General features: G+C 39.2%; 1 protein-coding gene across 3 annotated transcripts in view; it reads right to left on the bottom strand.

Annotated features, from left to right (window-relative positions):
- Positions 1-452: 452 nt before the first annotated feature.
- The window catches only part of map2k5 (mitogen-activated protein kinase kinase 5), a 60,608-nt gene continuing 45,262 nt past the window's right edge, over positions 453-15,798 (bottom strand). For all 3 annotated transcript variants that reach the window (XM_086292319.1, XM_086292326.1, XM_086292334.1), the window contains one exon: positions 453-3,851. In XM_086292319.1, coding sequence (XP_086148445.1) covers positions 3,741-3,851 — 111 coding nt within the window. In that variant the 3' untranslated portion in view covers positions 453-3,740. The remainder of the gene's footprint in view (positions 3,852-15,798) is intronic.

The raw sequence follows: 15,798 nt of genomic DNA, 5'->3' as shown, positions 1-15,798 counted from the left end.
TTTCATTGTGCCATGTTGTCCAACCAGGTGACGGTAGCGTGATGAAACAGTCTTGCAGCCTTTGTAAAGGTATGTGTTGAGGTGTTTGCTTAAATTCAACAAGAGACACTCAGTGTACTTAATGTTTCACACATCATGAAGATGGACCACTGCTGTAGCTTTTTAGCTGCACAAATTAACTTTATGATCAGCTTGTTCGTTCATATTTCATAGCCAGACTTGAAAAGATCTACAATTCCTCCACAGAAACAGAAAAGTAAAAAACCAAAAAAAAAACAAGCTGCCAAAAATAATTGCTGGATAAAAGTCAGAAGGATATTTATATTAAAGCGTTAAATCATCAAAGTACACAGAACTACACCTTTAAACTGATGCACCTCGTTTTTCCTTCAAAATAGAACCCTGACTGAGAAGCAGCAGCCTTCAACAGTCAAATGTCAAGTGCAAATAAAAAGTCTCATGTAGCCAAGTTACCGTTTAAATACATTTTATTTATTATGGCTGGAATATGTGCCAACATGGATAATTACAGAAAGGCCATAGTCAGACAGCAACATCACAGCACGAGTGTCTCTGCTGGGCTCATCACTGACTTTATGTTCTGAAGTTTAGGAGGAAACAAGAGAAACGGAGCGAGAGAGGAGCTTTTTTTTCCTTCTTCTTAATTTATGACATATTCTTGCTTAAAAGTCTGTGAGACCATTTCTGAATCATCACAGTGCACATCTGTTCAGAAATATGAAATGTTGCCATCTTCATGGTTTCATTTGCTTTGCAAGAAATGCCACAACAATGTTCATGAGCAACAGGGCAGCCTAGTATCACGTGGATGTCCCACCAATGTACAGTATTAAGTGCTGATTTAAAAACAGACTATAATGCAGAGAACATATACTACTCCTTGTGAAACCATTGAAGAATCTCCATTGATGACATTTCAGCAACTGGAACATCTTCATATTATACTTTTCACCACTTACAAGAGTGGTGAGGACTTTAGGAAAATAAATGGCATCTTGCACAGACATTCCTTCTAAAAAACTAAGCTAGACAAAAAACCAACATCAATAACAACAACAATAAACTTGTAAAAGGTTGGACTTCCTTTTGCAGGCTTTTCAGGCAAATAGTGGCAATAAATGATTTATGGTGGGAGGAGTCGTGAAGTTCATGATGGTGACAAAATAACTGAGCAGTACTCTGACCGCAGCTGTTTCATATCATTCCTCAACTGTTCTGTCTCAACTGTTTCCATTTAATAAAGGCAGAAAAATGTCTTAAAAAAAGATTTACCTGCTGTAACATAATAATAATAATAAAAACCACACTGTGATGTCATGTTTTTCATACCAGATCATTTAAACTGATATTAAACATAATTTAAGGTGTGACCACACAAAATTCAAGGGAATCAGAAGAGAGCGCAATCACAACTTCCACTCCATAAACGTCCAGTGTTTGTCTGATGTTCACAGCTGGAACATCGGCTGCGGTACAGCGACTGTACCGAAAGCATGGAGTACATAGCTTACACTGTATTTCAAGACATTTTTGGTTTTTTCTAGAGATGGACTGATCCCATATTACGTATCGGTCCGATACTGACCTAAATTACTGGATCAGATATTGGAGAGAAATAAAAAATGTAATCCGGTCCATTAACTATCACAAAAGCACCTCACAAAACTTGCGACATGGCGTAACCCAGCTCATAACCGTAGCACGTCGGAGGAATATGCGTCACGTGATAGAGCGGCTGTGGCGTGCGAGACCTGGAGGCGGTCTGGTTGAGCATTTGGAGCCTCGCTATGTGCTTCCAAACCGGCATTTAATCTCCGAGAAAGGTATCCCAGAGAAGTAAAGCAAGCATCTCTGAGTGTTTGTAAAGCATTCCCACGGTGAGTTTAACTTAAAATGCAGCAAGATATTAAAAAAAAAACGTTTTATTGATTATAAAATATGCTATATCGGATTTATATCGGTATCGACAGATATCGGACATAAAAAAGTGGTATCGTGCCATCTCTAGCTTTTTCATTCTTTTTGTGTGTGAGAAATACTCAAATATGAATATTAATTAAATTGTAGTTTAAATGCACCAGTATGGATTTCTGCACATTTTCACCAAACTTACAAAATCATCAGTCACATGGGTTTAAAAACCTGTTGTACTTGGACTTGTTGTGATTGACCTCACCTACTCTTATCTCCACATGATGGACTCAAACCTTAAACTGTGCATGTCCACAGCGTTTGTGCTGTGGACACAAACGCCATGAGTGAGAAAGAGCAGTATTAGCCTAATTTTGTTACACGAGGAGGTTCAATCAGACGCAGGTCTCATGCAGGCTGTGCAGCTGCTCTAACGTGGGTGCTGAAATAAAAAGGAGGATTCGTGAATGCCACGCACAGGTAAGCAGCCTGTTCGGAGCTTTGCGGTCGCTAATTGTTTGTCCATTTTTGACATGAAGTGCAAACAGATCAAAACTAAATAACACAGCAACCTTCAGCATTTCCCACATTAAGAACAACACGATTACCCATCTGTGACGCTTCAGTAAACATGTACTTTCAGTTTCTGATCATTCATAAAGGTTGTTGATTTACAACTTAAAGGATGAAACCGCGTTGAACTGATAAAAAAATTAACCACTGGCTCATGTTTTGCTTGTTTTTTCCCATTGCATTTGTTTCCATCGATTCACACGCTGTGCAGGTTGCGCCACTGTAAGCTACGTTCACTGTGAATACGGGGAAGCAATGCAGGTTAATTGCACTTAAGCATTACACATTTCATAAAAACCTTTCTGAAACAATTCATTTTAGTCACTCGGCCTCTTACATTTGCCTCATTCATGAAAAATCAATATAATTCACCGTCTATATTGTCTTTGGTGTCAAGTACACTGCATTAACATTTTCCCTTTACAGCAAAATAAAGCGATCTCTTAGGCAACCCAGTGAAATGTCTAATTCTGAATAATACATGACATTTTATTCTAAAGTAACTTAGTGGTCACAATGTGACTAAAAGAGCATTTTAAACAGTGGTGCTTTATAAGGGGAGATTATGCTTTTAGCTGCATTTTCCTTCAGTCTTAATGGCTTCTAGAATATAGCAGATAACACTCAGCCTCACCAGTTCAGGAAAAACTCTATGCAGATGTTCAACTCCAGGAGCTAAAAGTAAGTACATTTTCGGGGGTAGGGGTGGGGTGTCTTGATATTGCAGTGACAAATCAAGTTTGCTGAGGTAAGAAATTATAGCACTGGAAAAATAGGCACACAGATGGGTAGTTACTCACAGGCAAAAAACCTTAACATTCATGGGAGGGCTGTCAACAGTAAAGCACAAGACGGCTATTTGGGATGCCATCATCGACGCAGAGCGTAACTCTGCCCGCGCCCGAGTCTTGTGCTTTGAAGTTTCTTTTCGTCTCTGATGCTTTAAAATCAGCCGACTTTAATGGTCACTGCTTTTTGGGATTCCCTTGAAATGGAAAGGATCTCCAGGTGCAGACCCGTCGATGCAGAGATTAATATTCAGTTTAAAGGACGCGAGCGCGCTCCTGGGTGTCTGTTACATCAAGAATCGTTCAGATAAAGTAACATCTAGTGATTTCGGTCCATTCATAATAAGGTACTTGTCCAGTGTGCGTGGACGTATTTGACCCTGAATCCTTTGATGTGTGTTTGGGATCAAACGTTCGGGTCCACCACAGTTTGCCGACAGGAAGAAGTCACATGCGTCCCTGAGCCAGCTGAGCTCGCCTCTCCTCCAGACAGCGGCACACCCACATCGACACCACCTCCGCATTTCCATCGTTATACTGTACGATGAAGGGATGATCCTGTATGAAGGAAAAACACAAGCGCTTAATGATTCTATTTAGAATATCTAAGAAAAGGTTGTGGAGAACAAAGCGAGCACATTTAAAGACTCAAAGTTAAATTTTAAAAAATAAAAAGGTATTTGTAAGTAAATAAAGGCTGCTGGGAATCAAAATGAGACAATTAAATTAAGGTTCTAGTAATAATTTACTTTTTTTTTGCAACAAAATTTACTGGATTATATCGTAAATCATACTTTTCACTTTTTTAACAAACATAAAAATAAATACAACATATATGACCTTCATAATAACTGCTATGTGGTAAAAAATGAACTAAAGTGGCTGTAAAAACACAAGTAATGAGCTTTCTCATAAAAAAAAGAAAAGAAAACTCAAATGTTTCCACCCATTCTACAATATTATTTTATTATCAAACAGATTGGAGCCACAAACATTATTACATCTTTATGCGAAGTGTACGGTGTAGCAGCTACTTGCATCTGAGTCATGATTCACAAAATGATAAAATGCAAACAACTTAAACGGGAACATCATAAAACCCTCTTAAATATTAATGTCCAACAGATTTGGTTTTAAAGACAGAACGTTTAAGTAATGGCTTGTCAGAGCATTTCAAACAAATATCTTTTAAGTTTAATGAGCTACGTGAGTCATAACGGGATGTGGGATGAGCTTTGTAATAAAAGACAGCCATGGCAGAAACACAGCCCAATCATGAACGCTCCTTCTGAACACATTTTCCAAAAAAAAATAAAGACTAATTCTGAAGCCTTCTTGTGCTTCGGGAAACCCACCAACACGACCCTGTAGCCCATCGAGCCGTCAGACTCCAGCACCATTCACTTGTTACTGCTGCAGGACTTAAACAGAGATGTCACATGTCCGCGGTCCCAGTAACCAGACTCATCTGGAGGACTGTGGACCAGAGGTTGCAGAGGTCACAGAGGGTCAAGAGGTGAGAGGGGAGGAGGCTGCAAATGAGACAAATCAACTCGGACTAACCAGGAATTTTATTTGAGTGTCTAGATGTCCAATTAGGTAAACAGCGCTCTGGCCGGCCGGTTTAAATGAACTTGTCAACACTGATCTCAGTGATTTCCGTCGTGAACAACAAGAAGCTGTCAGTGTTGCACGCCGTTTGGAGGAGTTCAAAGTAAGAAGATCAATCTCAGCAAAAAAACAAAGACACACGCTCAGCTTTTTTTCACGGAGCTACGTCAATGAATCTGGGATAACAGGAGACAATAACGTATATCAGCCAATGATTAACACAAAACAACAGAAAAAAAAGATATATTTAACGTCACTTAAATATAGTACCACTACTGAAGAGTTTGATTTCAGCCATGTTAGCAGCATGTTGTCTGTATAAACATCTATTCACCTTTCAATCCTTCCCCCATAAAGACCACATCTGATGCCCTGAGTACTGTATATATCAATAAAGGCACGATTTGATGAACATTCGAATAGTTTCCGGGTTTCCAAGAGTAACTGCATAGGCAGAGACCACACTCACTAACTTCTGATGGAAACCAAGTCATTTTGTTCAATAAACAGGCCTGAAATATGACAGAAACCAATTTAGAAGTTCAAATTCAAATTCAGAAGAGCTTCAAGGGTTAATCTCAACAGTCTTTACAGGGTTGAAGAGTTAATGCAACTATGATGCTTTCATCTATGTTTCTAAGGGCTGACAAGAGACTTCTGCCCATTCATATATGAGGAAATTAAACAGGATTGATCTCCACCTGTCTCTGTGGCCAACATCAAGTCAAATTGGATTTCTAGCATAAATACCTACACAGGAAAACATGACCCAGTCTGCCTCAAGCATCAGTCCCACAGACTCAGAGGCCTACTGGCACCAATCTGGCAATCACCAACCAAGAGGGATAAACCTGCATTCTCAAGTCATGCACATCTAGAGCCCAGTCAGCAATCCCCTTAGCAACCTTTGGTTGCTAGAGAAAAGTATGAATCCCACAACTGGTTTGCAGCACCCCGATCTGTGACCAATCTCAGATCCAAGAAACAGTGAATACACACCTTTCACTAGTGACCAGGAGCTGCTAAGTGGTTGCCAACGAGTCTCTATGGTTGTGTTATTGAGTCCTTAACTGCACTTTGTGACCATCACAAACCCACAAACTTTGTATCCAAATCTACGTAAAATGTTACATAAACAGAACACATTGCCAGCTACAGTGATTTTATTTTAATCTGCCACTTATTAATTTTGACCTTAAAACATCAAGGTGAGTTCTACCTTCTTTGCCAACCTGAACATTTTTTTTAAAAAATAAAACTTTAACATTTATATTTCCTTGATCTGCAGGGCTGCAGGTCAAAAGCAAAATGCAAATCTTGTCAATATGAAAAGAACATGACTAGTGTGATTCAAATTGGAGGCAGAAAGTGACTCCAAGGTGAGTAATGTTGTTGTCAGCTGTTTCTTCTGGGGTCTTTAATACCCGCCAGCAACACCCAAACTGGTGCAGACAATATAAGATTAGTGATAAAGTAGGACAGGCTGGTCCACTTTTTTCCTCCTGAGAGCCTTCTTGTCTATTTGTGGTTACACGGGGAAATATGTGACAATTATGTTCATAAAAATAAAAATCACACCGAGGGGGAATAAAGTGATAACTTAAAAAAAAGACAGTATCAGGATTTGTTTGATTTTTGACTTTTCTGCTTTCTCTGCTCGCTGCGGTTTCCTTTGTGAACACTTCAAAGAAAATGGAAACACTTTGCAGTGTGTTTTAATCATGCACAAAATGTAGAGATTGTTAAAGACTAGGGGGGAGTCCCATCAATCCTGTTGTCCTTCTAATGGCCAGCTGGGGTTAACACAGTCTGAGGTTAATTACTCTCATATCATTGTAAGCGTGCGTGTGTGTGTGTGTGTGTCAGTATGAGACGGGCGGAGTGGACGCTCCTGGGTGCCCCTATGTGCTGAATACCCATCTCATCAATCATTCTTCCTTCCCTCAGTAGAGAGGGAGTGATACAGAAATAAAGAAGGAAGTCCTGAGTAATGTTTTTAAAATCAGGCTCCAACCTCCACTCTAGAAATTAACCCTAAAGGCCAGAGACATCTGCTGGAATTTGACCTCGATGAAGGTACTTCTCACAGTGCTCTTTTAGCCTCTTTTCTGTCATCACATCCCATCACACCCAAGAAATAGATGAATTATGATTAAAATGAGGAAAAAAAGAACTGAACAGTGTATACAAGACATCACAGGAAGTCCAGAAAATAAAACTAAACATCAAAAGTTCAAGGAGAGCGAGTAAACTGTTTCCATGGTCAAGTTTGAACCTAAATCTGAATATTTAATCCTACACAAAAAAACAGCTGACAAATGTCCTGATCAGGTCATCCGCCCAACACTGGGCTAACACACACAGAGACAGACAACCACGAACTCCCACATTCACACCTACACCAATTAACCTAACATACATGTCTTTGAACTGGGCACCTAGTGAGAATCTGATGCTTTCCTGAAAACGTTTAAATTTAGAATAAGGAGCAGACCAGCTACCTGAACGCTACTCCCATAGAAGTCGATTATCTTGTTAAAAATTCTACTTCTTTATTACATATGACTCTCGATACTGTAGCTCCTGTTAAAAAGAGACCTTCAAATAGGAAGTACTTGAAACAGATAACGCTTAAGCAGGAGAGGAAATGGCGTATCACAAATTTAGAAGATCATCATTTAGCCTGGAAAATTAATTTGCTGCTTGATTAAAAAAAAAAAAAAAAAAAAACCTCTGTAAAGCTAGAACATCTTTGTATTCCTCATTAATTGAAGAAAATAAGAACAACCATAGGTTTCTCTTCAGCGCTGTAGCCAGGCTGACAAAAAGCCATTCATTCTAACATTATGGTACATGCAGTACCACTGATATTTATTTAGAATCTTTTTCTCCAATTGATCTTTCGGAGTTAACTTCAGTAATGACTTCCTCCAAATCATCAACGTGTCTTTTACACCCCATTCCTACAAGACTGCTCAAAGAAATCCTGCCATTAATTAATCCTTCAATCTTAAATATGATCAACCTGTGAACTGAACAATCTGTGAACTCATTGTTTGTTTATTTTATCTTGTGTTTTTTTTAAATTGTTCTTTGTTTTATCATTGTTCTACGATGTGTCTTATTCTACTATTTACTGTCTTTGGGTTTCTTGAAAGGCGCTTTTAAATAAAATTTCTTCTTCTGATCTATAATAATTGGCCATGTACCACTGTCTTCCAAGCTGGTGTTACTTAAAAAGTCATCTCTTGACCCAGCGGTCTTAGCTAATTATAGACCTATCTCCAACCTTCCTTTCATATCAAAAATCCTTGAAAGAGTAGTTGTAAAACAGACAACAGATCATCTGCAGAGGAATGGTTTATTTGAAGAGTTTCAGTCAGGTTTCGGAGCTCATCACAGCACAGAAACAGCTTGAGTGAAGGTTACAAATGATCTTCTCATGGCCTCTGACAGTGGACTCATCTCTGTGCTTGTCCTGCTAGACCTTAGGCAGCGTTCAATACTGTAAACCAGGGGTGTCAAACTCAAATACACAGTGGGCCAAAATTCAAAACTGGAACAAAGTTGCGGGCTAACATTAATATTTATTGAAAAAAAAAAAATCTTCCTCCAGATATAAGAACGAATCTCTTCTTATGGACTCAAACACGTTTTGCTGAAAAACTGAATATGGAACAAGCAAAGCTTAATACTAAACATTATATATATTGCCTGTATACTACCAGTAGGCCAGCTCTAATAGTAATTTGGTATGGCTTTGCGGGCCAAATGTAATTAGGCTGCGGGCCAAATCTGGCCCGCGGGCCAGAGTTTGACACCTATGCTGTAAACCATAATATTTTTATTATTAGAGCAATTAGAGCATACTGTAGGCATTACAGGTACTGCACTGTAATGGTTTGAATCTATCTAATAGAGCCCAATTTGTACATGTAAATGGAGAGTCCTCTTTACACAATAAGGTTAATTATGGAGTTCAGTGCTAGGACCAATTCTGTTTACATTATACATGCTCCCCTTAGGCAGCATCATCAGAAGACATAGCATACATTTTCACTGCTATGCAGATGACACCCAACTTTATCTATCCTTGCAGCCAGATAACACACACCAATTAGTTAAACTGCAGGAATGTCTTAAAGACATAAAGACCTGGATGGCCACTAACTTTCTGCTTCTTAATTCAGATAAAACTGAGGTTATTGTACTCGGCCCTAAAAATCTCAGAAATATGATATCTAACCAGATTCTTGGATCATTACCTTGGCCTCCAGTAACACTGTGAGAAATATTGGAGTCATTTTTGACCAGGATATGTTCTTCAATCCACATATTAAACAAATATGTAGGACTGCTTTCTTCCATTTGCACAATATCTCTAAAATTTGAAATATTCTGTCTCAGATTGACGCTGACAAACTAGTCATGCATTTATTACTGCTACGCTGGAGTACTGTGATTTGTTATAATCAGTATGTCCTAAAAACTCCCTGAAAAGCCTTCAGTTCATCCAAAATGCTGCAGAAAGAGTACTGACAGGGACTAGAAAGAGAGAGCATATTTCTCCTGTACTGGCTTTCCTTCATTGGCTTCCTGTGTCCATGTAAATCCCACGTCGCTCTTGGACTGCGGGCTTACATGTGGTTCCTAGAGTATTTTAAAGTAGAACGGGAGGCAGACCCTTCAGCTTTCAGGCCCCTCTTATATGGAACCAGCTTCCAGTTTGGATTTGGGAGACAACTTAAAACTTTCCTTTTTGCTAAAGCATATAGTTAGGGCTGGATCAGGTGACCCTGAATCCTCCCTTAGTTATGCTGCAATAGACGTAGGTTACTGTGGGAATCCCATGACGCATTGAGGTGTTTCTTCTTCAGTCACCTTTATCACTCTTGTGTTAATAGACCTCTCTGCATTGAATCGTACTTGTTATCAATCTCAAGCTCCCTTCCATGGCATGTCTTCTGTCCCGTCTACTTCCCCTCACCCCAACCAGCAGATGGCCGCCCCTCCCTGAGCCTGGTTCTGCTGTAGGTTTCTTCCTGTTAAAAGGAAGTTTTTCCTTCCCACTGTTGCCAAAGCGTTTCTCAAAAGGGGGTCATATGATTTTTGGGATTTTCTCTGTTGTATTATTGTAGAGTCTAACTTACAATATAAAGCTCCTTGAGGCGACTGTTGTTGTGTTTTGGTGCTGTATAAATAACACTGAATTGAACTGAAACCACAAAGACAAAGCAAGAACATGCAAACTTCACACAGACAGGCCCCAGCCCTGCAGCAGGATCCATCATGGATAAGAGTATTGGGCCACACCTCTTAACCTTATATTTCAGGTGTTTTCAGTCCCATTGCCACGGGTGTATAAAATCAAACAGGCAGATATGGTTGGGTGCTTGATTGCATCCTTTGAAAATAAGAAGTCTTGTTTTGAAGAGCTTACTGAATTTGAGTGTGTTTACTGTAATAGAAAGTCGCTGCAAATCAATTTGTGAATTTTTTTCCGTTAGACATCCCATGATCGGCTGTATGTTGCGTTATTGCAAAATGGAAGTATTTAGGAACCACAGCAACTCAGACACAAAGTGGCACATCATGTAGCACAAAGCATGTTGCAGGGTGCTGAGGCACATAGTGTGTTAAAGTCAGAAATGCTTGGCATTAACATCAGCACAAATACTGTGCAGCAGGAGCTTCATAGCATGGGTCTCTATGGCTGAGCCGTTACCGTAGGCATGATTTGTATGTGGACCAGAACTTTTGCCCATATAGTCTAGAACCTTCTTACGGTGAGGGAACAACGTTAACCACTGTACCAACATACTCGTTGGCTTTATTATATTTAAAAACAGCAATAATCCAAAAAATAAGTACTCCGAGTACACTTCACACTGTAAAGCAGGGGAGTCAAACGTACAGCCTGCTGGCTGGATACAATTATATCCTGCCTGAGGATACGTTTGAGTCAGGCAATTGCGATTTAAATGCAAGCGTGTCAGGAAAAAGTGAACAAATGAAAAAGCGAAATGTAAAACGAGCAGCATCTGGTTGCATTTCAATGACACTGGAGACTCCAAAGCTGAGTGCAGAATTTACAAAATTAGGAGCCGGATAAATGATACATGGTTTTTGTTTTTTGTCCTCCACAGTTTTACATTGTGGTTTCAAACTTGCCCAGGCCTTAAACCTTATGTTCTCCCCAGTCGTATTAAATCTATAAAAATGAGGCTTTTATGGAAACTGAACAAAAATTGCTTCCTTGAAAAAGACTTAAGTTATTGTTCAGTATTGAATATTACATGCAGTAGCATTGTTTAAATGCTGAAGTGCTCAGTCTATTATGAGATATTTCTCATTATCTTAGGCCTAAAGCATCAAAATTAAGTCACTGGCACTTGAGATCATCAGAGGCAGCCTAAATAAATATAATAGCATTTTTGAGTGACTAGACCCCTCCAATCAAATTTAAAGGATCTGAACCAATAGGAACCACAGCAGTCTAATTAAAAAGCCTTTAGTGAGTTCTTTGTCACATGCAGCATATCTATGAGCTGTGAGCAGAAGTAAAAATAAAGCACAAGACTTCAAGAAGTTCAATATAATATTTTTGGAGACAAAATGTTTATTGCCAGACTGCTCACATGCCTAAGAAAATAAACAAACCCTACATTAACCTAATGACCGTTATATCAATCTGGCATATGTCATTTTGAATGTACTGCACGTGCACTTGGTCTGGTGCACTTCTACACGGCTGTCTAATAATTAAAACTCTGCAGCTTAAACGAAGTATGAAACCTGTGAGGGAAGAGTTTCTAAACACAGAGTGAACAAGTGCTTCTTAGTCAGGTCACTGAAGGTGTCTGACTTTCTGCTGTAGCAGAGCATGGACAGAGGTGAGCTGGGGGAAGGACTCATTTAAAAGTTGCATTAATCACCGTCTGGCCATATCAAACTGGGATAATCACCTGCAACTGCTCCGCTCAAAAAGAAATGGCCTACACCCAGGGGAAATACTACCTAACTCTTTAATTGTTTGAAGCCTTTGAAGGGTCTGTTTAATCTAAGATTAATTTATGCGATTTTAAATAACTCAATGTATGATTAATACGCTCAGAAGAAATTAAAAGGAGTTTGAGGCAATTATAACAAGAGACTGGTCATCACCTCATTAGAATAGTGTTGGAAAAAACACTGTGTGTGTGTGTGTGTGTGTGTGTGTGTGTGTGTGTGTGTGTGTGAGTAAGAGAGAAGGGTAAAGAGGTAGGTAGAATAACTGGGACTTTACAGATTTGCATGCTAATCACTAGCTCCCTTTGGAAACTGCCTGGGTGAGTGTATGAATGGCCAGTGTGTGGGCATGTGTGCACCAATTTTAGTTCCCAGAGAAAGCTACACTGTTACAGTGGCATGTGACCTCAAAACACAATAATATACATATTTAATGTTACTGTCAAGAGAACCTGCTGTTCTTCAAATATCCACCAAATAATGTTTAAAAAAAAAAAAAAAAAAAAGAGTGACAGTGTCAGTCTCATGTCTGAGTTTCCAACTAAGTAACCAAATCAGTAGCCAGGATTCACACTCAGAGCTAGTAACCCGTTAGTGCCGTTAAGTACAACAGGCAGATACAACTGAAGGTGCATGGGAAATGAAGTACTATGACTTACAAACCAGAGTGGTCTCTCTAGGATATTTCTCATACAATCTAATAATAAGAGTCCAGTACAAATCAACATGTTATAATAAAGCACAGGTACTTTCATGAATAAACTGGATTATGAGACATTATATACAGAGTTTTTATATATATATATATATATATATATATATATATATATATATATATATATATATAAAAAGTATAAATGTCCACTACTGGAGAAAATGAGGGGAAAAATCTATTACTTTCCCAGAACGTTTGAAGTATTCTGGGATATATTGAAAAGGGAGAAAAAGAATGAAGAATGACTAACTTTACATTTTGAACTGATAGCTTGCTCTCTAATCCTCACATCAATGATGCAAACGTCCATTTAACTTTCAATTAAGTTAAACAATAGCATTCACTATTATCTAACTTATTTTTACACCTAAACAAAAAGGTCAAATCAGGAAATGTTATATTAAAAAGGATAATGTTTTGTTTTTATTATACAAGCTCCAAATATTGATTTATATGTTACTCTGACTTCAGCCACCATTTAAAATGACTTGGCTGACGTCTGAATGACTTGAGTTGAAGCACTGTAGTCCGAGTATGTGTAAATGGAGTTTACATCAGTGAACACCCAAGGGGGAAATGCGAAAACATTTGGAGGGGAAGGTGGAGACAGAAAAGTTTAGGGAGGAGGAGACACTGGTGGCATGGTCTCAAAAGAGGTGCTTTGATACACAAGCGGGCATGTGAAAATCCTTTTTGCACATGCAACAATGTAAACATTAACAGGCCAATTCCTCGGAGGATAAAACTGTTTCCAAAGTTTTAACACACATGATAAGTGCAAGGCATGCAACTACAGTTAACACATTTTCCCAGCTGTCTAACCTGAGTTAAAATAGAGTGAAATCAATGAGAAAACCGAGGGAAGTGGACCTAAAAAGCAAAGTAGATGTAGGCAGATTACCATTAATTAGTCACAGTAAATCACAAACATCCACTGTTTTTGATTCAAATGGTCAAACTGTGATTTTAACGTAGTTTATTTAGTGTCTTCCTGTCTTTGTGGTGCGTTTGTGGTGCGTTTGTGGTTCTGTGTGAGTGTGTGTGTGAGTGTGTGTGTGTGTAAGTTCAAACCAGATTTGAGGATGGTCAGAGACAAGAGGGGGTTTTCTTTGTGAAAAAAATTGAGGGGCTCATCTGGTGTCTCTGGGGTTGAAAGGGGGCTATGAAATTTGTGTGCGTGTGTGTGTGTGCATCTATGAATAGAGAAGCAGAATAGGAGGACTGCTTTGACAAGGGTGCTAAAAGGCTGCGTGAAGGCTGCTGGCTGGGGAACGAGGGACAACGAAGGAGTGGGAGAAGGGGGAGGGAGAAATGAAATGTCCATCAAATCCCGAAAAAACAACATAAGGTTGTCCGGATCATCGCTCTAGTTTTTCTTCACTCATATGCACAAATTAACCACATAAAACAAGGAAACAGATACGCATGATGATATTGTGTCCATGTAAATCCCAGAAATAAGCAAATGCTTAAAACCCTCACCAACTCTTTCTTGCCCCACAGCTTAATAGCCAGGCCAGAACCAAAAGCAAGAAACCCCAGACCGGCACAGGTCATCACCAAATACCGGCAGCCAAAGTCCTGGGAGCGAGCCAATGGAAAGTCTCCTTAACTAACTCAGCTTATGACGACAGGGTTGGGTGTCCACAATGAAAGATGCATCAGTATGAGGACAGAAAAAACACACACACTTGCCTCTCTGATGGCTCATCGTGTGATTTTCTAACTAAAGAACAAAGATTCCTCAGCCCGAGTTTATTAAATCAAGTCCATTAGTCTTAATTAATAAATAAATGTATCAAATTACAACCCACTGATGTCACTGGGTAGACTGATATTGTTTAGTATTTATCTTATTGTTCAACATACACCCACCGGGCACTACATTAGTTACACTTTGCTAGTGTTGGGTTGGACCCAGTTTTAACTTCAGAGCTGCTTTAATTGTTCACAGCATAGATCCAACAAGGTAATGGAAACATTCCTCACAGATTTTGGTCCATACTGACATGCCAGCCTGAACCGTTGATACAAGGCAGGTTGGCGCTATGCTTTTATGTTGTTCAAGCCAAGTCCTACCATACTAACATAGCAACAGAAAGTGAGACTGTTGCCAAACCAGGCAACAGTTTTCCAATCTTTTATTGACTAATTTTGGTGAATTATATCCTCAGTTTCCTGTTCTTAGCTAACGTGTCTCCTGGTACAGTATTCTATTACTGTAGCTTATCTGCTTCAAAGTTTCATGTGTTTATTGTTTATGTTCTTCTGCATGCCTTTGAAACAAATGGATATTTAAGTTGTTGTAGCCTATCAGCTTGAAGCACGCTGGCCATTCTTCTCTGACATCAATGAAGCATTTTTACCCAGAGAACTGTAGCTTACTGGATGCTTTATGTTTTTCAAACCTTAGTCTAAATACTGCCATCTCTAAATCTTGAGAAGGAAGTGCTGAAAATCCCAGCAGATTTCCAGAATATGCAGACGATCCTGTCTGGCACTACCAGCCAGGTCACTTAAAAACAAGTTTCTTGCCCATTGTGATGGACAGTAGAGCAGTTATCCAGTATTCAGTCTGCATGCTAAGTATCCTTTGGCAAGATCTCTGATCCTTTCATCAGAGAATGAGCGTGTGTGAATATTAGATAGAAAGCACTTACATGCTGGAAAAAAAGTGGTTGTATGAGTGGATGTGAATGGGTGAATGAGGCACGCTATATGAAGCGCTTTGAGTCCTCAAGCAGAGTAGAGAAGCGCTATATAAGAACGAGTCCATTTACCATCTACACGATTCTGATGCTCAGTTTGAACTTTAGCGGGTCGCCTTGACCATGTCTACATGTCTGAATGCATGAGTTTCTGCAGAGTGGTTGGCTGATTAGATACTTGCATTAATGAGCAGTCGAACACAAAGTGACCAGTGATTAATTGGATTGATGTTTAAAACATGCCCTACGGTTCACCAGATAATAATAAAAATGAGGGACACACTTATACTACTTCTGTTCCCATTAGCTTCTGTTAACTTCGCCTTTTTTCTTTGGTAGTGTAATCAAAACACTGCGCTTCCTTTGGTCACGTTGGGATCATAGCATGAACCATTTAAAAAGCTTTTTTCTTACACTGTGCAATGATAAAGCTGCCTAATAGAAGAAGACAGTTTCATGCGCA

The sequence above is a fragment of the Aulonocara sp. 'chitande type north' Nkhata Bay genome, linkage group LG1 (assembly GCF_057382095.1).
Source record: "Aulonocara sp. 'chitande type north' Nkhata Bay isolate Kocher_YH1m ecotype deep benthic linkage group LG1, A_spYH_male_GT1.1, whole genome shotgun sequence".
Lineage (NCBI taxonomy): Eukaryota > Metazoa > Chordata > Actinopteri > Cichliformes > Cichlidae > Aulonocara > Aulonocara sp. 'chitande type north' Nkhata Bay.
Note: the sequence above shows the minus strand (reverse complement) of the source record. Positions and strands in the feature narration are given on the sequence as shown.